Genomic DNA, 25,489 nt, shown 5'->3' with positions numbered 1-25,489 from the left:
AATTTCGTTTTTATATGAGCGCACGCCTATGGTAAAAAAAGGAAATTGGCTCCGCAATTCGTTTCGAGGACACCGAGAACTTTTTGAATTTATGAATGAAAGTAGTGGGAGTGGACTTACCTACTGGTTGATTTTTATTTTGCCTGGGACTCATCAGTAGCCCATGTGTTAGATTTTTGTGAACCAAAAATATTGTTACGACTAGTGGGTTCGATATGTTCACTTATTCTCTTTACATGTAACACTCCACCAACACTCTTTTGACACTGAAATAACTATTTAAAAGAATAGCAATACCCAATACCTGGATAGCAAAATGGCTCTGTGTATTTGCATTAGATGGCCTAGCAATTATATTTTTTTAAATGGAACACCCCGTATATTAATACATTTTTGGAGTCGCTCTAGTTAATGTCCTATATCTATCTCTATCTGTTTTCGAGATAAAAAATAAATTGTGCTAAATATGGTCCAAAACATAGCCTTAATTGAAATTAAGTACATCAGTACTCTCAATTCATGAAAAGTTGATATTTTGATGATAGTTTGGACAAACTTGAAATATTCAAATAACACCAAGAAATCGACTCCATATCATACAGGGCGTGCTAAAATTACTATTATTTCCATTGTGCATAAAAGTAGTCAAAAAAGTTCATTTTATCAAATGAAACCCCCTGTATATTACTCGGTAAATTGAAAGATGGTGAAAAATGATTCAAGATGATATACATGTCCCTATACCTAAATCGTCAAGTTTTCTCAATAAAGTCGCTTCTTCTAGATTTTTTTTTTTTTTAATTTGGATTTCGGTAGCAGTGGAATTATCAAGCTTATAGCAGTTCGGTTATTTTTATAAGTAATTTAAAAAGAGTTATCGACGATGTTTCGAATCATCTTCCAAAATGAATGCAAATATCGATTATTCTAACGAAGTTCTCATGAAATTATTTATTATACACATGAACAAAGTGATCAAATCATTGTCAGAACGTGTAAAAAAACGAGAGTAAGTTTGTAAGGTTACAAAATAATTTCCTTAACTATGGCTCAAAGTTTCCAGGGAACAACTGTACCAAAAATCAGTCATTTCTAGTAAGATTTTGTGGGCTAAAACATGTGAAAGTACAGACAATAACAGAATAGGATGATTCAAAATAACAAAATTGTAAACACTTTAAAATGTTTTTTTGTACGCGACTTGTGGTTGCTTTTTCAATTTCCTGGGGATCCAGATCTTCAATACTCCGCACTATTCGCCGTCGCAATTCTTTGGTAGGCACTGGAGTACTGTATACCCTTTCTTTTAAAACACCCCATAAAAAAGTCAAGAAACTTCCTGGGTGGAATGAGCTGGCGCTCCGTCCAGTTGAAACCACGAATTCCTATATTCCTCTAAAGGCAAATTTTCAAGAAAATCGGTTACAGTCGTCCTTATTATTTGGAGATATCTCTCTGCATTCAGTGTGTCTTGATAAATAAAAAAGCTAATTTTATTGTTCTTCAGAATACAGAAAACATTCAGGTCAAATTTTTCTTGAAAACCCATTTCTTTTGTAACATGAGGATTATGATCAGCCCAAAAATGTTTATTCCTTCTATTGAAAATACCATCCCTCGTAAATTTTGATTCGTAGCTCCAATTAATTTTGACAAAAATTCCCGATCTTCCTGTGTATGAATCAAAAGGGATTCACAAAAATGCATTCTACGTTCGAAGTCTTCTGCTTTTAGAGCTTGAACTTTGGTAAATTTATACGGATGCATTCCGTGATTTTTCAAAATTCGTTGTACTGAAGCATGTGATACACCTAAATTTTTTTCTGCACTGCGAATGGAAGCTTCTGGATATGCATAAAAATATGCCAAAACGTTAACAGTATTGTCCTCATTTGAAGTAACAGGTTTTGGTAATGTTGAAGGCGCTTTTAACATGGAGCCATAGTTAAGGAAATCATTTTGTAATCTTACAAACTTCCTCTCGTTCATTGGTGTTAATTCAGGATACATTTTTGGTTGAATTTTCTACAAGTTCTGGCAATGATTTGATCACACTGTCCGTGTATAATAAATAATTTCATAAGAACTTCGTTTGAATAATCAATATTTGCATTCTTTTCTGGCGATTTTTTGAAACACCGTCAATAACCATTTATAAATTACTTATAAAAGTCACCAAACTGTCATAAGCTTGATATTTCCACGGCTACCTAGAAATCAAATTCTTTAAAAATTATTTTTTGTACAACTGTTATTGAAAATCTCTTTGATAGAAACACTTCAATCAGAACACCTTCCAAAAAATCATTTAGAAAAGTTCACACATGCAGTTCGTGCTATTGGTAATATTAAATTCCTGTGAAGTTACTGACGATGACGAAGTAGTATTCAGTCCAACTGTAGAAAGTCCTTCATGACTAACCAATAATCCTCCTTAAAATAACGTGAGTTGGCGTATGTAGTTTTAACATATGCCTTGTAATCCAAAAATCGTGTGTTCAAATCTCATGGACCCTATAATTTTTTTTATTATCAGCAGTAACGTTATGCAAAAAAATTTGTATGATATAGTTGTTAAAAGTGATTTTATTTTGCTCGTGAGTTTGCTCCACTTGCTGACGCTCGTTTTTCAATAATCCCCACTCACAAAATAAAATGCCACTTTCAACACTTGTAGATAAAACGTGAATAACTATTTTTCCACAAAAACGGCTTTATTAAGAAAACTTGACGATTTAGGTATAGGGACATGTATATCATCTTGAAGCATTTGTTTGAAGGTGATTGACAATGTTTCGTGATGAATTTCACTAGTTCGGACTTCCATTGTCTATTATATAAAATGATTTGAAATCCCTGAAACAAGTAAAAAAAGAATAATTAAAAAAGAATAGTTGAAAATAACAATTATATTAAGCAACAATAAACCTGAAATGAAATGATAGTAAAATAACCTACAAGTAAAAATATAATAATTGAATAAATAAAAATTAAAGGAATGCAAAAAGAAAATAATAAAAATAAAAAAGTGTAGAGATTCCAAGTCACGTTAGTTCACGACGTTTCGATTGTTGGTATCTACAATCGTCTTCGGGTGATGACTGGACTGATTCCTCCGAGAGATGACTATTTTATAGGTCGTTGAAATACTTTCACTTTCTCTACTTTCCATTTTCCGCTTCACTGATTCCGTGAGAGATGACCGATTTGGCGGGAGTTGGTCATTTCTCGTTTGATGATGGGTTTCCATATGTTTCGTATATCTACGCTGGCCTGGCTGAATACGTTGTTGGACAACATGTATGCGGCTTCCTTAAATTTTCTCCTGAACCAATGTTCCTCTCTGTGCAAGATCTCAGCTTGGGACCACTCGATGTTGTGTTGATGGGTCCAAACATGGTCTGCTATTCTTTTTGCATTCCTTTAATTTTTATTTATTCAATTATTATATTTTTACTTGTAGGTTATTTTACTATCATTTCATTTCAGGTTTATTGTTGCTTAATATAATTGTTATTTTCAACTATTCTTTTTTAATTATTCTTTTTTTACTTGTTTCAGGGATTTCAAATCATTTTATATAATAGACAATGGAAGTCCGAACTAGTGAAATCTTGAAGCATTTTTCACCATCTTTCAATTTATCGAGTAATATCGAGTTTCATTTGAAAAAATGAACTTACGACTACTTTTATGCACAATGGAAATAATAGTAATTTTAGCACGCCCTGTATGATATGGAGTCGATTTCTTGGTGTTATTTGAATATTTCAAGTTTGTCCAAACTATCATCAAAATATCAACTTTTCATGAATTGAGAGTACTGATGTACTTAATTTCAATTAAGGCTATGTTTTAGATCATATTTAGCACAATTTATTTTTTATCTCAAAAACAGATAGAGATATGTTTAGGACATTATCAACAAAAAAGTATTAAAATATTAGAGCGATTCCAAAAATGTATTAATATACGGGGTGTTCCATTTAAAAAAATATAATTACTAGGACTTTTTGATAGAAGTGGCAACGCCGCAATGCTGAAAATATTTTGAATCGATAAAACAGGTAAGGAAATGTGAGCGGTGAAATTTCCAGAAACGTCTAACCTACCATCGACCGTGAGTCACGCACGCTGTATATATTCTTATCAAATTTTGGAAAATTATTTTTACGCCTGATGCTTTGTTTCAATTTTCCCCAAATCAACTCGATGGAATTGAAAACACAAAATTATGGGGGATGTCTCAGTATGGTGAGTCCATACATTTCAGCAATACTCTCAAGGGCATACAGTTTTTCAAATTTTTTTGTCTGTAAAACTTCAAGTAGTTGGTTTTTGGTATAGTTATCTTCAAAATACAAATTGTTATCCATTAAAAAAATTTGTATTTCATCTTTCCTCGAATTTTCATTAAGTACTTTGATGAGCTGTCGCGAATGATAGGAAGCGTTGTCAAGAACTATTACACTAATCGCATCCAAATTTGGGATCAATGTGTTTTCAAATCATTTTTCGAAAATATTAGCTACCATATTCTTATGATAGTCAACATTGCAGTCCTCAAGTTTTTTTCGCATAATTTCAAAGAATTCGGAACCCATCCTTTACTTTCTCCCCAATGCACAATGATTAGTCGCGATCCTTTGTTTGTAGGCATGTTAGGCGTACACATTCTCGAACCATCAGTTCACCCTTTCGTAACTGTGTCGTGAGTGTCATACCAAGTTTCGTCCAAATAGAAAATCTGCCATTGTTCTTGTCTATATTTAGTTATTTGTTCTAAGTATTTGTTACGCAAACGCAACTGCTTGACATTTGTTTATTATTTTAAATCTAAATCCTAGTTTCTTTAACCAATTCTGAAGAGTTTTGTCACAGCAGCTCACGTTATGGCCAGAAGTATTCAATTTCTTCCTTATGATTTCAGTTGTAGTAATCTCATTGCTTTTGTAACAGTCGTATATTGTTTTTTTCAATGATTTTATTAGATGAACATCTAAAGGTTTTGGTAATCCCGTATCCCATTTTGTCTTGCGTTCATAACGTTTGTTTTTGACTATTTTACATACAGTTGAGAAAGGAATTTCGGTCAAATCTGATGTTGCTGGTAATAGTTTGTTTCCCTCGAAACCAAATTTGAGATGTAGATTCTTATATATATTAAAACATAGTCTCTGTGTTTCAATATTCAAATGCACCCGAATCTTATTCACTGGTACATAGAGGACAAAATCTGCGTTGTTATCACACTCGTTATTACTATTAGTACTTATCTCAATTTTCAGTTCAGTTCCTGAACTGAATATTGACAATACGACTGTTATAACTATCCTCATATTCTATTCGTCACCGTAACATGACTTCAAATTTAATTTTTTCTACACCCGTACTCTAACAATACACTTATATGACCATAATCCGTTTCATAATGGTATCCATTATGATACAGATTTTTCATAACGATACATATTATCAACCCATAATTTTTCAATCAAGAATCCTGTTCCTTTGTTTGTCCTAGATTCTAATCTAAGTAACTAAATTGCTTTATTTGTCAAAATCAGTTTTCATATACCTACCTATATTATCAAAATGTCTGAAAACAGCGATATAGAAGGAATACCATCGACTCCAATATTTTTAAAAGATCAGATTAATTACAGTTGTTATATTCAATATAAATATAATTAGAATCTTTATAGTTTTCATATATCCATGATAATACCATTAAGTTTGTGTTTTTTAAAAAAAATATGAGGTAATTACTGTAAATGTGTTCAATACAAATATAATATTTATAGTTTTTTCATTATTTATCGGGTTTAGAAAAAATAGCGTATGCAACTCTCATGTAATGGTTATTAATACACTCGCATATACCATACAAAACTCGCCTTCGGCTCGTTTCGTATCCCGGTTAATGCTCGTGTCTTAATAACCATCATTACATGATCGTTGCATAATATAATATGACTCTTCAACCACTCATAAAACTCGGTTAGTAAAAATCATCCAATACGAAACGCCATAGTCCAGTCATTATAGTAAGTTCACCTCGGAATTCGAGATACCCAGCTGTAAGTCTGTGAATACTTGTATATTGACATCCTTAAAGTTGTCCCAAACCTACATATGGTAGGGTGTACGCAACTATCAAATTTCAAGGTCAAAGGTCACAAAAATCGATTTTTTGCGCTTTTTTTGTAAATATCTCATTTCCTATAGGTTTTTTGCTATTTGTATTGATTATCAATGTTGTAGAATACAAAATTCTCTACAAATTTTGTGAAAAAAAATGTTTCATACGGTGAACCGTTTTCGAGATAGAGGGCGGAGAGCGCACGGTCACAGCATCACTTCAGGTTATATTTTATAATTTTTTTCCTAACCTATCCACTTTTTATTCAGTATCAATTTATTTAACAACACTCACCTGCCCATGTAAATGCAGAATTGTTAATGAAAATATAGGAATTATATTTGAATTTTAACCTAATTAATAACTCATTACATGATGAAAAAAAACAAATAAATTATGAATTAATCTTTTTATAAAAAATATCATTCAATACATTTATTTTTATTGAAAGTAAAAAAATGGAATAAAGGGTACAAAAAGTACAATTTATATTTTTAATCATCTTCTTCCTCTTCATCGTCGTCTTCCGACTGCTGGTAAATTTCAATCTGTTCTTTATTATCGTCTTCAACGACATTTGTCTCAAGCTCTTCCATGATTTCGGGGTCAAAGGTTCCATCTTCGTTAATGTCGCTCTGATATGGTAGAGCATTGAGACAAGCTTGCCCATTACATTGGCCACAAGCTAAAGAGCATTGCAAGCCCGCTTTTCTGCATCCGCATCGCGAACCACAACCACTCTTGCAGTTGCAGAAAATTGTATTTAGCAAATCCTCTGGAGCAGGTGGTAAAATTGTCATGATAGGCTCCAGAAAATCGTTTCGCATTACCCAACCCCATACCTGGGGTTCCAAATCATGCCCTAACCAAGTTTGAACTTGATGATATACATGTTTGAAATGTTGATGAGCAGCTGCACTTGTTGGTGGAATATTTGAAAGCTGTACAGGTTTATTCAGTTTTGTAGACTTGACATAATGCATATAACGAAGATGATCGAGACTTTTCACAGATTTCGGAGCATTATAGACTGTCAATAATCTCTGGGCCGAACAATTTTCTTCCTCAAATGCTGCAGCTAGTTCATCCAAATTTGTCAGTTCCTCAAAAACTTTTAAAAATGATTTTTTCCTTTTTAAAAAGCGCAGAAGTTGTGTCACAGCCACTTAATGCGTGCAGAAATAAAATATGTGTTTTGGAATGTGGATAATTATCAAAACTTTTAGTCGAGTATATCTCCGTTTTCACATTTCCTTTTCCAAGTTTTTTAAAGACAATTCCTTGTTCGTAAAACAGTGTATGCCCAATTTAAATGACAAGTAAATCAATATCTTGTCCTATTATAACTGTAGTTTTTTTCAGACTTTGATTCTTCAATTGCAGTTTCAACAATAAGAACATCCGCATCATCTCTGGCTTGTTTAGTAGTAATATTTGCAGCTTGTAATTTTTCAATTAACATATTAATCAGCATATCTTTAATATTTCAATTTGATAAGAATTTTTCTTGAGTAACTGGTACAACCATTGTTTCATCGAAACATACTTCATACGTTTTTGAAAGTACAGCAGTTCTTCTCTGCTGCTCCATAGCTTTTACGTTCTTACTGTGGTCTGAATATCCGTCAAATACAACAAATTCCCAGGTTTAATTTTTGACGTAGTGGAAGGATCTTAAAATTTACAGATTTTAAAGAAGATGCACTTAATTATTTTCTATTTAAAATGTCATTACTGTGAATGGGAATATAATTATATTATATTCCCATTTTCCCTTAATTATTTTTTAATTTTAGGAAACGGTTATCAGTATTATTGAATAGATATAGATTCAATGCATGAAGAAAATGATAAAATATAATATAATAGTATATAAAAATTGACAAATATTTATAATCATTGATTTATCGATAGTTCATCAACTATATATGGCGCGTTTTCGACCGGAGGCACCGGTTGACCTGAAGTCATCCTGTGGCCGCGCGCTCTCCACCTTCTATCTCGAAAATGGTTCACCGTATGAAAAATTTTTTCATAACAAAATTTGTAGAGAATTTTGTATTCTACAATATTGATTATGAATACAAATAGCAAAAAACCTATAGGAAATGATATATTTACAAAAAAAGCGCAAAAAACCATTTTTGTGACCTTTGACCTTGAAATTTAATAGTTGCGTACACCCTACTATATAAAGGTTTTCAGACAACTTTTAGAGTGTCAATATACAAGTATTTACAGACTTCCAGCTGGGTATCTCAAATTCCGAGATTCTTACCTAATTTAAGCTTAAATGACTGAACCAAAGTCTACAGTTCACGTGGACTAGTTGGCAGCGGCTTTTGAAAGAATACTGTCCATTCATGTGAATATGTCCAACATAGGAACCAGGTCATATGCTATTAAGCTGTTACTCATAAGTTATATCATTCAAATATTTCCTGCCTCTAGAAACACAGGAAATATATTAGATGGGCTGAATAGTTCGTAGGCGAACACACAGATGGCGCTTCAAGCATCAAATCAATATGATTTTTAGTTAACCCTAACCTTCAAAAGACGCGTGTACAACTGTCACAGCTGTCGGATTATCAGTTTGTGGGATAGAACATTTTGAGTGAAGCAACTTTTTTTAGTTTGAATAAAATGAATAAAAAGGAATTTCGTGTGTTAAAGCATTGCTTTTTTGCGAAAAAATATTGTTGAAGCCAAGACTTGGCTTGATGAACATTATTCGGACTTTTCACCAGAAAAAAGTGATTTTTCTAAGTTTAAACAAGATAAAATGAGCACCGAGGACGATGCACGCAGTCAATCAATCAATCGATTGATCATTTATTTCCTATAATTAATAATAATAATAATTTGTTTTATTGATAAGTTCATACATAAGTAATCAGTACATACATAGCTCTTATCAAATGGCAGGATTCATTTTTCGCCCATGTTCACACATGGACAAAACTTGCTCTTCCATCCAACCTGATTCCTATTTACAATTTAATTTCAAAAATAATAATTATGCATGAATACAAAGAAGATTATAATTATTGAGTAAGAATAAATAAATAACAATTTATAACTGTATGGTATACAAGATATGATATAGATATTAAAATGCCTACTTGACATGTCTCAAGATATAGTGAAAATATCCAGTAAAATATCTCTCTTAAGTATCTTTTTCAGCACACCAGAAGAAATATGCATATATCCATTCGGTAACCGGTTGTATAGTCAGGGTAGAAAAAATGAAAAAGAGCCTCTGAATTGAGAGGTTTTATGGTTTGGTGTGGTAAGCTGATTTCGGAATCGAAGATTGAGGTTGTGTACTTCCGTCCTGTAACTGATTTTTCTATAAAGATAACTTGGTTTTTTGTCATTGATTATTTTATGAAACAAGGCAGTAGAATGGAGAATGCGTGGCGACTCCATATTTAGCCATCCATTATCCTTCAAATGGTGTGATATATGGTCGCGTCTTTTTGTTCCAGTTATCAGCCTCACACATGAATTCTGTAGCTTTTGCAATCTATTCTTGTCAGCTTGAAGGAGATTGGGACCATATACTACGACCGCATTTTGTTTTTTTTTTGTTCGACAGTGTTCTATTAGAATATATCATTTTGACATTGCTGTACCCTCGTTTCAGAATTTCCAATACGTGTCGTGTGAATCTTGAAGAACTGCCGAGGTTATAGTCCTAAGTTTTTAGAAATATCCCTAGAGGTAACTTAAGTGCGTTTGCAGTTATAGAAACCTACATACATACACATACACATACATACATTGTATAGGGATAGTCACAGATACTACAGAACTATAAAACTTACAAACTAATGAGTGTATATTACAAATAAGTAAATTACGTACACAAATATTCGGTCATAGTATAAAAAACTTTGTCCAATAAAAATATTTTGAGTTCTTTTTTCAACTCTATTTCCCTATTACAATTTGTTACTGACTCAGGTAATTTGTTAAATAACCTTGGCACAATACAGTTTGGCGAAAAACTGGTAATATTCAATCTGGCAAAAGGTATACGCAATTGGTTCTTTTGTCTTGTATTTATGTTATGTGTGTTGTAATTCTTTGGGATTCCTTTCCTATTTCTATAGACAAATAAACATATCTCAAAACAAAAATAAATAATTCAGTCAGAGTTAAAATGTTCACTTATCTCTGCAAGAGTGTTTGTTGTTTTGATTTTCTTGCTAAGCACCTTACGATTCTTTTTTGTGCAATAAATGTGTTCCTAGAATGTATGGAGTTGCCCCAGAAATGAATCCCATATGTCAAATGAGATTCCACCTGTGCATGGTAGAAGTTCATTAATTGTTCATGAGTTAGAATAGTCTTCAACTTATAGATCAAGTAATAGAATAAATTAAGGTTAGATATTAATGATTCGCAATGTGTTTTCAATTAAAGATTTTTGCCTAGTTCAATACCTAGGAATTTCACAGTATCACTGGTTACAATTTCTTGACTAGGTAGTTCAGTTTTGAAGTCCTCATTGTGGCTGTCTGAAATTTTACGATAGTTGTTTTGTCTGGATTGAAAGATAATTTATTTGTCCAAAACCACTTCATCAAAGACTCTTATATAGATTCGCATTCATTTTGTAAGATATTGTTAGATTTGTCAGAAATAATCAATGATATATTATCAGCATATAATGTAAATTGTATCCTAGGAAATATTGTACCGATTTTATTAATGTAGGAAAAAAAATAGTATAGGGCCTAAAATAGAGCCTTGCGGGAAACCTATATTGACTTCTGAGTTTGAAGATGATACATTTTCTACTTTATTATGATTTTTATACTTTATGCTCACATATTACATACGATTTCTCAAAAATGATGCTATCCAATCTTGAGAAACACCCCTCAATCCGTGAGAATGCAGTTTATCTAGTAGCTTTGTATGATCGACACTTACTTTCGTTATTTAGCATTAATATTTATTTTTAAAATTAAAACTGGTGATGTTCCTGTATATCTAAGTGACAAATTAAAGTATAACTTTGAATATCATGAATACAATACAAGAAGTCGCAATAACTTTCATATACGTCAGACTAGTAATGTCAATTCAAATAATACAGTTTTCATTAAAGGAGTTCAAGCATTCAACGAACTACCGGAGGATATTAAGAATGCTACCTCTCTAAATATATTTAAAAGAAAATTAAAAGTGCACCTTTTAGACCTACAAAGTGTTTAGTATAGGAACCTGCTAATACAATTTTTTTTTCTTCTTTTTATTTTATTTATTGTGCTGTTTTTATTTATATGTTTCAATGTACATGATTTTAAATTTTAATTGTGACATTTAAATTTTTAACCTAGATTAAGACTAATATTGTAACTGCATTAGCTTGTGCTAAATAAACGATACACATATATATATATATATATATATATATATATATATATATATATATATATATATATATATATATATATATACAGTCAAACGCCCCAAAGAGGCTTGCTACCGACAAAAACATAAAAAAGTCTAAAAAAACAAAAACAAAATAATTTTGAATGACTGCAAAGTGAGTTTGATAGAGAAAACTGAGGCTCCAAGGATATGAAAGGAATATCGTGCATGAATATTTGGGAATAAGAAAATTGTGTTCACAGTGGGTGCCGCGCGAGCTTACAATCGACCAAAAACAACAACGAATTGATGATTATTAGTTGTTCCACCATAAAAAAACCGAATTTATGCGTCTATGTATGACAGCAACTATTACATAGCGTTTCTGTAGCGTTTGAAGGAGAACATCGCGGAAAAACGGCCCCATTTAAAGAAAAAGAAAGTGCCGTTTCATCAAAACAATGCACCGTGTCATAAATCAATGAAAACGATAGCAAAATGGCATAAATTCGGCTTCGAATTGCTTCTGCATCCACCAGATTCTCCAGATCTGGCCCCCAGCGACTTTTTACTGTTCTCGGATCTGAAGAGAATGCTCGCTGGAAAAAAAATTTGCGCCGAAGAAGAGGTACCCGTCGAAACAGACCTATTTTCAGACTAAAGGCAAATCGTACTATAAAAATCACATTGAAAAGATGTATTACCGCTATAATCGTTGTAACACCTTCGAAGGCAACTATATTTTATAATAAAATCAAATTGTTTGTGTTAGCTTACGTACTTTTCAGCCCAACTGTTACACATACACATACAATATTCCTCGAACAACGCCTATAATTCTCATCAGCCTTTTCAACTCCTCTGTCGAGCGCCTTAACCAATGATAACTACCATCGCGTCGCGAATATTTCCACTACCAGCAGAGTAGTGGCTTGATTAGTCTCCTTTAGAGACAATACAAGAGCGTAGAGCCAAAAGTCTTGCATTCGTGATGTAACACTTTTCACATTACCACCTTTTTTCATTGTGTGGCCTAGATCACAACAGTAGTACTCGACTGAATCACGAAAGCAAGGTTTGAACTCAGATGTCAACAAGTACGAAGTAAACATGACGACTTCTTTTACAAAGATGTTAACTATGAGATCGACAGACATTTAAACTTTGTACATGAGATGTATGAGGACCCATGAAGCTTGACTTTGCAACACTGCCTTCAGTTTAAGGTTTCTGTTACTCTTGAACATGTTCGCTTTATGCCTACTTTCAATATGTATACAAAACGTTCATGAAAATTGAAACAGATTTAAATCCTGTGAAAACTACACAAAATAATAAATGAAATGCTAGGCTCTTTCCGATTTCAATATAACAGAAATATATCCACAAGGTTTATCAAATTCGGAAAAGATTTAAAAATATTGTGAAGGAGGTGAAGTTTATCATTATTATTGAACATTTGAATATACAAATAGTTTTTCATTTTTCAATTTTTATCAATCGTGTATGAGTAGGGACTTTCCGATTCTTGAATCAATTTATGTATTTGTATAAATTATTACTTTATTAAATATTTTAATGTCATCAGAAATACATTTATATGTTTTGAAGAATATTTTAATATACGTTTCAGGTGAAGATGGAAAAATCTCTCTTACCAGCAATTCCAGCTGCAGCTTGACATTACTTTCGGAATGTGCAGAATACATGCAGGTATTTACTTACATTTTAAAGAAACCTTTAGAACTTTTAATAAACATAAAAGTTACAACTCCATTTTAAAGAATCCGAAATTGTGAAACCGAAATGTTTTGCAGTGAACTTTGAACCCTATTCACAACTCATATTCTTCACTTATATTTTTCATTATTTCTTATATAAAAATTCATATTGAAGATTTTCTCGATTAGTTCGTTAGAAAACATAAAATTTCAGTTCATAAATTCTTATTCTTATGCAGAAAGAAAGGCATCTCTAATAACAGTATAACGTGTTTTAATTGTCGCCCCAAATTTCATGATATTGTTGTAAAATATCCCCTGAAAAAAAATATCGTCAGTCGCCGCTGGTCTTCGTTAATCGACTGTGGCTTGGCCAAAGTCGCGTCCAACTCTACTTGTGTTTCTCGATCGTTCTAGGTTCGCGTCGCAGTGAAAATATAACTTCCATTGGCATATATAAGCACTACCAACAGGCAGATTGGGTTTGTCTTGTTGAAAGTGTGTTAAGAAGTGAGCTAATAAAGCGATAAACACTTGAGAATTAGTCTGAATTTTATTTGAAGATTTTATGTTGTATTGGCAGTATAGTAGCGAAACGAAGTTGAAAAGAACTATGGATATTAACGAAGTAGATGTTCAAAACCTTCACAGCGAACCTCTTGGCAACATCCTAATCTCGAATAAAACTGTCTTCTAACATTATTTAACATGTCAAGCGTATCCGACCTAATCGCAAGCGTTATTCGTTATCTTAGGTCATTCAAATCTGAAGGTTTAGTTTTGTACACATTGTTCTTTACATATCCCCATAAAAAGAAATCTAATGATGAAAGATCAGGTGATCACGCTGGCCATTCAATCGATCCTCGCCCCCCTATCCACCGATTGGGAAATACACTGGTAAAAAATTTTCCGCCGGTACCGGTGGCAATTTAATTACCGCCCATATTAGCGAGAAATTACTTTCGTGTGTGATCTCACATTCCATGTGGAATATTATTTTGTAATTCTACCCCGAAGACAAGTGTGGAATTTTTCAGTGTAATTTTTCATTTTGAGTGTACTTTTGTGTTGAAACTAAACTGTATAGGGTAAATTTGCGATATAAATTTATATCGAGATATTACACTCTTGACAGAATTTTACAGTAGAATTTTACACTCCTGTATAATTTCACAGTGGAATTCTATACTCTGATAAAATTTTACGGTGTAATTTTTCATTTACGGGTTATATTACCTTGGGATATTCCGTTGTAAGAAGGTCCGTATTCAGAGTAGTTTTGAAGATAATGATACCTCAATCGGATGTTGACTCTTGACTCTTAAGTGGCCATTTTTCCTCATAATTTAGATAATTGAATGCACAAGACATATTACACATTGATATATTAAAAAAATATGTATATACAAAATTAGTTCATATACATTCTTGGAATGAAATTCTACAAAACATTTTTTTTCATTTTCAAAAAAGTCAAATAACAGTACAAAATAAAAAACCATTCTTCAAATTAACACATTTTCTTTCTTGCTCATGGTGGTATTATTCGGAAAGAGAAATGAAAGTAATATTTCTTTTTCTTTTTTCCTCAATTGCTGTTATTATCCTAAAAGAGAAATGAAATATCATCAAATGAATATAGGTTTAGAAATCTAAAAACACAATAAGTTGACGAACACACATTCCTAGAGAAAAACTACTACTAGTTTGACTTCAATATTAATATTTCTCAAAAATTCTTGATACATATTCAACCGTTTAAATAAAAAATTAGATTTTTCCAAATGTTTTCCAACATTTTCTGAAATATAGCAAATATAGCTATAATGATATGGTATGAAGTGGTGATGAAGTGTTTTGTTCACCTCTTCAACAGAAACAAAAAGGTCCTAAAGTGTTTCTCAATTCCTTCAATTTTGAGTTCCAACTTGCCTCCCATCGCAAAAATGTTTTCAAGTTCAATAATAAGAATCACAAATCCTCAAATTCATCCAAAATTATGAGAGATACGAATAAAACGTTCATATATTTTTTAGGTGAATAAAATTACGATTTAACATTGTCCGATATTTGCATCCACCAATACGAAACTTTATTCCTCATCGAAGTTCATTTTTAAAATGGATCGCGCATACGACGTCACTGATGAGTCACGCCACTGCTATCGAGTATATCTCTTTTTCTCAATACCATTCAGTAATTATCACAACCATTTTCAAATATATGTTCTGTAATTATTTGAAAATCAGTTAAAATATGTTGTACTATTCCATATAGTATGAAATAATTCGCGATGTGAGGTTAGGATATACTTGTAATAAAAAACACTCTATAATGCATAACGAGAAAACTCAATGAATTCATCTGTTTATTGGACTAGTTATTGAAATTTTACAAGAAATGTACTCACCTTCTTTACTTATTTTCACCAAAAACAAAAATATTCTAATACACACGTCAGACAAACCGATGCGCTTCTGTAGACAAGAATGAACAATACAATAATCGCTCACAAATACAAGCGTAATTTTACATTCGATAAAGAGATGGCGAAAATTTACATTTCACTAAGGGGGAATACCCATCGTCCAGTTAGTAATTCTCTTCACATGAAATAATACGTTATGATTTCACACATATATTAGATGAATATTTAATTCTCAATGAAAAGTACATTGCCTACTGAAATTGCGTTCGGGGATGTGAATTATTCAATAGAGAGAGTATATTTTCAATAAAACTGAAGTAATTTTCTTCGTTCGAAATGAAAATTCCGAGGTAGATTTCAATCATTTTTCCCGGTGTATTGCATCGAGGTATTGCTGGACATTAACTTGGTAATGTGGTGGTGCTCCATCCTACTGAAACCACATTGTATTCACTGGAACTTGAGGGTTTCCTTGATCAGGATATAAATTTGCTAAACTTGGAGTGACATCATTTTGAAGTAGTGCCAAATAATTATCGCCATTCAAGTTGCCCTCAATGAAAAAGGGACCAATGAAATGGTTTCCTACAATCCCTGTCCAAACATTAACCTTTTGAGAGTATTGCTTGCATTCTTCTTTCATCCGCTGAGGATTTTCCGTTGACCAGTAGCAGCAATTTTGCCGATTAGCATGACCGATAAGAGACAAAATACACTCATCAGATGAGTGGATGATATTGATATCAAGATGGCGACCGGGCGCCATCTGGGAAAAAAATTAAATGGAAAGGGGGTCTTGTGACACATCTTTTTGAAGCTCCTGACAAATGCAACCCTAGAATATAATGTCAATATCTTCAACTACTACAAAATGGCGGAACTACATAATATGAGGTAATAAGCTTGAGGTTAGTTCAGAAGATGCTCGAAATGGTTGCCTTGAACTTCTTGGATTATGAACAGCTTATCCGATATTTCACGCTGAACATTTTCGAACACAGTAACGTCAATATCTCTACAAATATTTATTATTCTCTACGTATATCCAATATTGAAGCAGGTTCAGTTTCTCACACCTTTTGCTTCAAATGGCCCCATAAAAAATTCCAAAGGTGTCAAATCTGGCGAGCGGGCTGGCCATTCTGCAGGACCTCGACAGCCAATTCAACGACCGGGAAAAGTAGTATCCAAATAGTTTCTTACTTGTCTGGAGTAATATGGTGGTGCTCCATCTCGTTGGAATACAATATCCATATCGAATTCCTTCGGGTTCGCTAGGACAATTTCAGTGATGAGAGGATCAACAGTAGTTTCCAGCATACTCAACTTCAGTTCCCCTGTTAAATTTTGATCAATTAATATAGGTCCCACAATATGGTTTCCCAATATTCCTGCCCAAATGTTAATTTTTTTTAGAGATATTGGATATGTGTTTTCCGGAAAACATGAGTGGTGGTGTCACTCCAATAAAGACAATTCTATCTGTGAACATTGCCGTTTAAAAAAATGTGCATTCGTCACTAAAATAAATATTGTGGAGATGGTAGGATGCCTTGCAATGGTTTCCGTCATGATTTCGCAGAATTCTATTCTTCTAATTTTGTATGGTAGATACTTATTCCTCTTCAAAAGTCTCCACACATTAGAAGGAGACACCTCACAAACATCCGCGACGGAATAAGTAGACTGTTCCGAATTTACTACCATCTCACCAATTATTTGCAATTGCTGTTCTTCCGAAATGGACGGATGACCTGGAAGCTTTTTGTTATGTGCACTACCGGTAGTTGTGAATTTGGATACAAGTTCCCTCAAATATTTTCTACAGATAGGACGATTCGGAAAACGTTCATTGAAAATCCTCTCGGTATCGTGAAAGTAACGCGTCGCACCGTAAATAAAAATCCCTTAAATTTTTTCTTCCAATGGACGATAATTGACCATTTTAGAGACTGTTGACGTGGTACCTTTCTACTAGTAAAACCGAAAACTAAATGAGAATATTCTAACTGAACAATGATGTTCATTGTCGTACTGACATTTTTTGTCATTTTTTTAAACAAAAAATAATTTAACAAACCTTATCGGGTTGTTGGAATTGCCATATGGCAGATAAAAAAGGAATCTTTCTAGAAATATCGATGTTAATGTGTTGGTCTTCAGGAAATTATTAAATTTTCCGCAATTTTGTAGTAGGTGAAGATATTGACTTCATATTCTAGAGTTGTGAAGTCAGGAGCTTCAAAATAATGCGTCACAAGACCACCTCTTTCCATTCATTTTTTCCCAGATGGCGCCCAGTCGCCATTTTGAAAGTTTGATATGTCAATTTCACTTCAAAATAAAGTATTCATGCATTAATTTCATTATTCCATATTTCAATTTTTGACACGTTCAAAAAATAAAAGGAGGGGTACATTAAAGAAATGCACTGTATAATCGAATACTAAAGAGATATCAGTTGAATGGTCGATATGGAGGATGTTCAAAGTAGAAGATTTCCACCTTAATAACCATTCAGCCACACGGGGCTCGTTATTTGAGCGTAAGCGTTGCTTGATCTGCTAAGGGGTCGTTTAGTCAACGTCCATCTCCTCTGCAGACTCAGGTACCGATTTTTTGGTTACTTCAAAATCCATAAAGTGTCTCAGTAGCTAAAGAAAGAGGGAAGGTCCATCGCGGCAGAGCCCCGCATTACCATGAAAAAGCTTTGCGAAGCCAGGTATTTCGAAGATTCTGTTGGTTACATTGAGATAGCTAAGATGCATCCTTTCGGCACACACACCTCAAGATGAGGCGTCATTCAGGAGAACTCTTACCACCACCTCAAGCGGCAGAGTTACTCTAATTCCCCTCACTGCACTGCGACTCAATGTAAGTAATTCATAGAATGAAGCTCAGTTTTCTCTCAGTTTTTTTCTCATTTTTGGAGGATATTTGATTAATCCTCCGACTGTGATCATTAACTAGTTGGCCTGTGGGTTATTACCAATAAATTATTCATGTCTCATCTCCCACAATGGATATAGGAGGATATAGGATGAGACCCTCAATGCTGAACATACTAATGAAAAGATGTATTGTTGGATGTGTACCCTTGTAATTTTTCAAAAAGGATTTGCCGGTCAGGTACCTTATTCGCAACTGTGGACTGTTTTGAAGCGACGAAAGTATTCTGATACTCTAAGAATGAGTGAGGAACCAGCAAATGACAAAAGTATTTTTTTATTATCCCGGAAATAAGGTAACATCATGTGTTTCGAAATCAGTACATGAAGAAATTACTTCTGTATCTGTAGAGTAGAGAGGGTGAGTGTAAGCCTACAGCACTTAGGCCACATGTGACCCATTGTACATCCTCCCGAAGAGTTGTCCTCCTAGGCTATCGTTCATTCTATCCTTTCCAGGAAGGTGGACAGGTCACTGGAAGACACTCCCTTTACATCGGCAGGTGTATGCCAAGACTCGCCGAACACACACTCTCTTAGTGACGATAACTCCGGACACTCGCATAGGACATGCCTGACAGTCTCATCTTCCTGTTCACACTTCCTGCATAGAGGTGTGTCCACTAGCCCCATATTATGGAGGTGTTTCCTTAGCTGACAGTGGCCAGTCAGAAATCCTACTGTAAGGCGTAGATTTTTCCTGGTCATCGCCAGATACTTCTTTGGCGCCAGCTTCTCAGGGTGATCCTGGCAAGATTATATCCTTTGACCCCATCCCATCTCTTTAGGGATTGAGCATGGGTGTGACGTTTGACTAGTTCCGCAATTGTCGAAGTCATCAGACCGTAGGTGCCGCTGGGTCCTAAAATTATAAGTCCAGCGGCTTCCTTGGCTAAAGAGTCGGCAATGCGATTACCTTTACTCCTGTCGTGCCCTTTAACCCACCTCAGGATAATGTTATTATCTACCGAGGCTTTGGCTAAATCTTGGTGGCATTCTAGTACTAGCCCTGAGGTAGCACGTTGTCTGTTCAAGGCTATTGACAAGCCCTATTGGCTTGTCTGCTGTCAGTGCAGATTGTTATGTTTTTTCCAGAAATTATTTTCCTGGTTATTTCTTTTGTGGCGATTGAGTTACCAGCCAATGCTGTTTGGACCACACTGGTATTTTTTCCCATTCCTAACTTAATCCTTAAGCTTAGTGATCTGGAGTACACTCCACATCTTGAACCTTCTTTGGTTTTTGAGCCGTCTGTATATATGCGTATTGCATTTGTATCATCTGACTCTTGTGTTGTTTTATTTGTATTTTGTAGGGTTTATTAAACACAAACGTGGGTTCAATTGCATCACTGGTTGCCTGTAGCAGAGGTTGCTCAGTAAGGGCTTCTCGCCATAGGCTTAGCCTCATTTGACCCATTCCTACTTTGAGGTTTACACCAGCCGTGCGCAATCGTAACATGGCCATTAACGCAACCTCCTTAACGTACAGATCCAGAGGGGTCAGACCCGTGAATAATTCCATTGCCGCGGTTGGTGTTGTTCTCATGGCTCCTGAGATGTTTAAACAAGCCAGTCGCCGTATTTGATATAGTTTTTGGATGGCCGTTGCTTGTAGAACTTTCGGTTCCTATGCAATGGTACCATTAACATAGGTCTTATTATTGCAGGTGTAGATCCATGGGTGACCCCATGTGCGTCCCACTGTCCTCCACATATGCTCTTTTTGCTCTACTCTGTAGGTGAGAGTTCCATGTTGGCCATGAAGAAATTACTTTCAATAATATGAATTGTTCCGTTGGGGAAGCCCATCACAAAATATTGATTATCATAGATAATATGATGAAAACTCAAGATTCTCAAACTTGATGATAATAAATATCGAATGACGTGGATCATAACAAGTGTCCATCTTGCGTTTACTTATTTCAGTGACGATTGCATTAAACTATTTCAATGGAATTCAGAAAGACATTAAGTTTTATTTTGAAATAAACGAGAACAAATAACTCCACAATGATGTTAGAAATATACCAGATTATGATTGAGTTTTGATAACAATTATTGTTGTATCTCAATTCATTTTGAAAATTATCATAAAGATTGAGGGCAGCAACAGAATTTTCAAAAATAATACCAGAAATATCTCTTATATTTCTGAAACTCTTCAAATTCACTACTTGATAGGATAGAAAATACATTGCATTTCTTTAATGTCCCCCCTCCTTTTATTTTTTGAAAGGGTCAACTCAAACAATTGAAATTTGGGATAATGAAATTAATGCATGAATGCTTTATTTTGAAGTAAAATTGACAGATGAAACTTTCAAGATGGCGACGGGGCACCGTGGGAATGAAATGAATAGAAAGGGGGGTCTTGTGACGCATCAGTTTGAAGCTCCTGACGAATACTTCACAACTCTAGAATATGAAGTCAATATCTTCACTTACTACAAAATGGCGGAACATTTGATAATTTCCTGAAGACAAACACGTTAATATCGATATTTCTAGAAGTATTCCTTTTTATCTGCCATATGGCAATTCCAACAACCCTATAAGGTTTGTTAAGTTATTTTTGTTTATAAAAACGTCAAAAATGTCAGTACGACAATGAACATCATTGTTCAGTTAGAATATTCTCATTTAGTTTTCGGTTTTACTAGTAGAAAGGTACCACGTTAACAATCTTTAAAATGGTCAATTGTAGTCAATTGGAATAAAAAATTGAAGCGATTTTTATTTACGGTGTGACGCGTAACTTTCACGAGACCGAAAAGATTTTCATTGAATGTTTTCCGAATCGTCCTATCTGTAGAAAATATTTTAGGGAACTTGTATCCAAATTCACAGCTACCGGTAGTGTACATATAACAAAAAGCCCTCAGGTCATCCGTCCATTCCGGAAGAACAGCAAGTGCAAATAATTGGTAAGGATAGTAAATCCTTAACAGTCTACTTATTCCGTTGTGAATGTTTGTGTGAGGTGTCTCATTATACTGTGTGGAGGCTTCTGAAGAGGAATATGTATCATCCATACAAAATTAAAATGGTATACCAATTAACTGAAGATGACCCTGATCGAAGAACAGAATTCTGCGAAATCATGACGAAAACCAATGCAAGGCATCTTACCTATCTCCACAATATTTGTTTTAGTGACGAATGAACATTTTTTTGAACGGCAATGTTCACAGACAAAATTGCCAATATCCAGAAGAAATTAACGTTTGGGCAGGAATATTGGGAAACCATATTGTAGGACCTCTATTTATTGATCAAAATTTAACAGGGGAACTGTATTTGAATATGCTGGAAACTACTGTTGACCCTCTCATTACTGAAATCGTCGAAGCGAATCCTTATGAACTCGATGTGGATATTTATTGTATTACAATAAGATGGAGCACAACCACATTACTCCAGACAAGTAAGAAATTATTTGGATACTACTTTTCCCGGTCGCTGGATTGACCGCCGAGGCCGCTCGACAGATTTGACACCTTTGGAATTTTTTATGGGGCTATTTGAAGCAAAAGGTGTTTGAAACTGAACCTGCTTCAATATTGGATATTCGGCAGAGAATAATAGATATTCTTTATTATTATTACATATAAATAAAGGCTAAGGACAAAGTGCTATGTAAGCCTAAAAACGAAGGATATCAACAAGTTAATACAATGCATGCAAAAAGAAAAGAAAAATAATTAATATATGCATAGCGCCGATTAAGCAAATAAGCAACTGTGTATTTTGTTTCTGAAACTGTTCACTGAGTCGGAATTCATAACATCGTTGGGTAAGTTATTCCATGTTTCGAAAATGCGATTCACCAAAAAATATTGTCTCTGCCTCGTTGCGAATTTTTCCTTTTTTAATTTGAGTGTGTGATCACGTAACCGCGAATCATTTACGAAAACAAAAAGTTCTTTCTGATTAGCATAGTTATACTTAGCTATACGGAAAGATATGATGAGGTCCCCACGGAGTCGACGTTGGTCAAAAGCTAGCAGTTGTGCCATCCTCAGTCTTTCGGGATAGGTTGGACACACTTCACCAAAAGTCATACGTGTGGCTCGACGCTGTACATTTTCCAACAAGTCCCTATCGCGCACCAGAACAGGACACCACACTGGACCTGCATACTCCATGATTGGACGAACGTAGGTTTTGTAGAGTTTTATGGAATTTGAATATGATAGATGGAGGAACGTTTTGCGGATGAGGTGAATCAGTGTGTTTGCGCGTTTGCATGTGGATATTATACGTTCGGACCAAGTTAAGTCGGTATTAATAGTCACTCCCAAGTCTCCATGTGAGGACACTGTACGTAACGATTGGCCACTTATTGTGTACGTATGGAGTGGATTGTTCTTTCCTTGATGAAGTACGACGCATTTGTCGACGTTAAGAGGTAGAAGCCAATCCTAGCACCACTGACTAATCGAGTTGAGGTCTTCTTGAAAGGAATTATGTTCGACTAGGGCATTTCCATATAGTTTAGTATCATCGGCATAAAACGACTTGCTGGACTTTATGTGAAAAGCAAGATCACTTGCATAAACAACGAAGAGGAGCGGGTCAAGAACAGATCCCTGGGGAACTCCACTTGTGACTTGTCTGTGCGAAGAACCCACTTTGACCGAGAAAGTTATATCTGTCATGTAATTTTCAACTAATGCGCAAACTGTCAAGTTTGCGCATGTTGTCGGTATTTTCCTATCGTAACCTGTCGTACAATCGTTCATTCATTGTAGTAGATTGCTGGTGGTTGATCTACCTTTGACGAAACCATTTTGTTCTGGTGGTATGATTGCGTTTTTTGTTAAAAATTCTGACATATCTTCTACGATGATGGATTCCATTACTTTGGAAGGTACAGATAAAAGACTAATGGGCCTGTAGTTAATTGGATTGAGTTTATCGCCTTTTTTGAAAATAGCGGTGACAGATCCTTTCTTCCAAGCCCGTGGAAAGCGAGATTTTGCGAAAGAGACTGACATAAGTGTTGACAACGGAGAGCAGAGTTTCGGCAAACTTTTTGAGAAAAAAGGGGCTCATTCTATCCAAACCAGGGGATGAATTCGATTTAATGTTCAATAAATGTTTTTTAATTTTTTCCGAAGTAAACGACACATTAGTCAGATTATCACGTAGTCGTTCTGCTATAATTTTTGGTAAGTGGTCATCTCAAGGCTCAACCGTGAAGGAGCTTGTGAAAGAATCGACCAAAATCTCTGCTGATTCGATGTCTGTAGAACACAACGAACCGTCAGGTTTTCGTAGGAGCGGAATGCTTTCTTTGGTGTTCAGGTTAGATCGTATGAACTTGTACAGTTTTTTATTGTTTTCAGAGTCTGCAATAAATTTTTCGAACTCACGACGTGAAGATCGTATTGTTGATACCAAGTGTTTTGAGAAATTTTGATGAGCTTGGTAATCTTCTGTGGCTTTTGATCTTTTGTATCTTTTCCAGAGTCTTTTTTGTGATGTATGAGTGACATTATTTCGGCTTTGTTCTGTCAATTTCACTTCAAAATAGTGTATTCATGCATTAATTTCATTATCCCAAATTTCAATTTTTTGAGTTGACCCATTCAAAAAATAAAAAGGGTGTACTCCCCCTTTTTATTTTTTTAAAGAAATGCACTGTATATTAATTTCAACTGGATTCTTGGTATATTTTTGTATATATACAGGCTGATTCACGGTGGATGGCACATTAGACGTTTCTGGTGAACCAGACAACGGATCACTTTGAAAATTCAATGGAGGGCATATTCGGACATTCTCTAGCCAACTGAAATATTTTCGACAATGCGGTGTTGCCGCTTCTATTAGAAAGCAGTAGCAACTTTGATTTTTCAAATGGAACACTCTGTATATAATATTATTTTTGGAATCTCCAACAATTGCCCGACAACTTTTCTTGATATTTCCCTATACCTATCTGTTACCGTTTTCGAAATAAAAATTAATTTCAATTTTTTTCTTCGAAAATCATGACTTCTAAAAATGCCGATATCTTTTAGTTAAGAAGTACTATGATATCGAAATTTGGTTTGGAGTTAGGTGATACTTGGACACTTCCCACACGTCAGCCTAATCTCCGTTACTTCAATACAGGGTGGTAAAAAAATAACGTTTTTTCGTTTGCTTGGAAAAGATGCTGAAATTTGATTATTTTAAATGGAACACCCTTTATATTATTGAAAATTCGGAAAGCTGCTGAAATTTGCTTTCTTTCTATGTATATCATACCTATACCTAACTAGTCAAGTTTCGGACTTATGAACATTTATTTGTGAAAATGTCCCTTCAGAATGGTATTTCCATTCGGTATTTGGTAAGCAGGCCATGATTACTATTTGACAGTAGCGTTGTGACATTCTCCTAATAATATCGACATTTTCGTCACTTCAGAAGTTGCAAATACCTTCAAAACGATGGAACAAAACTATTCAAACGAAGTTCTTATGAATTTGTTTATTATTTTTGGACAGTGTGACAAAATTATCAGCAGAACATGTAGAAACTTCAATGAAATGTATCCGAATCTACCGCCAATGAACCTCAAGAAATTTATACGAATTCAGAACAATTTCAATGCATTTGGATCAACTTTAAAAGCACCAAGAAACTTGCCTCGACCCGTAACTTTCGAAGACAACCAGATTAATGTCTTAGCATATTTTCACGCATTTCCCGAGTCATCGATAAGAAGTGCTGAAGAAGATTTGGGTATAAAATATTCATCGGTTCAAAGAATCTTGCGAAGACATAAAATGCATGATTATAAATTCACCAAAATTCAAGCAATGAAGCCTCAAGATCCTCAACAGAGAGTAGAATTTTGT

At 34.4% G+C, this 25,489-nt stretch overlaps 1 protein-coding gene across 5 annotated transcripts in view; it reads left to right on the top strand.

Annotated features, from left to right (window-relative positions):
* Lerp (lysosomal enzyme receptor protein) overlaps window positions 1-25,489 on the top strand; it is a 99,707-nt gene that overhangs the window by 22,110 nt on the left and 52,108 nt on the right. For all 5 annotated transcript variants that reach the window (XM_074175132.1, XM_074175131.1, XM_074175136.1 and 2 more), the window contains one exon: window positions 13,167-13,246. In XM_074175132.1, the coding sequence (XP_074031233.1) occupies window positions 13,167-13,246 (80 nt within the window). The remainder of the gene's footprint in view (window positions 1-13,166; window positions 13,247-25,489) is intronic.

This window comes from Leptinotarsa decemlineata, unplaced genomic scaffold (genome assembly GCF_025532065.1).
Source record: "Leptinotarsa decemlineata unplaced genomic scaffold, Ldec_3_MD MMD2_tig00000882_RagTag_RagTag, whole genome shotgun sequence".
Taxonomy (NCBI): Eukaryota; Metazoa; Arthropoda; class Insecta; order Coleoptera; family Chrysomelidae; genus Leptinotarsa; species Leptinotarsa decemlineata.
Note: the sequence above shows the minus strand (reverse complement) of the source record. Positions and strands in the feature narration are given on the sequence as shown.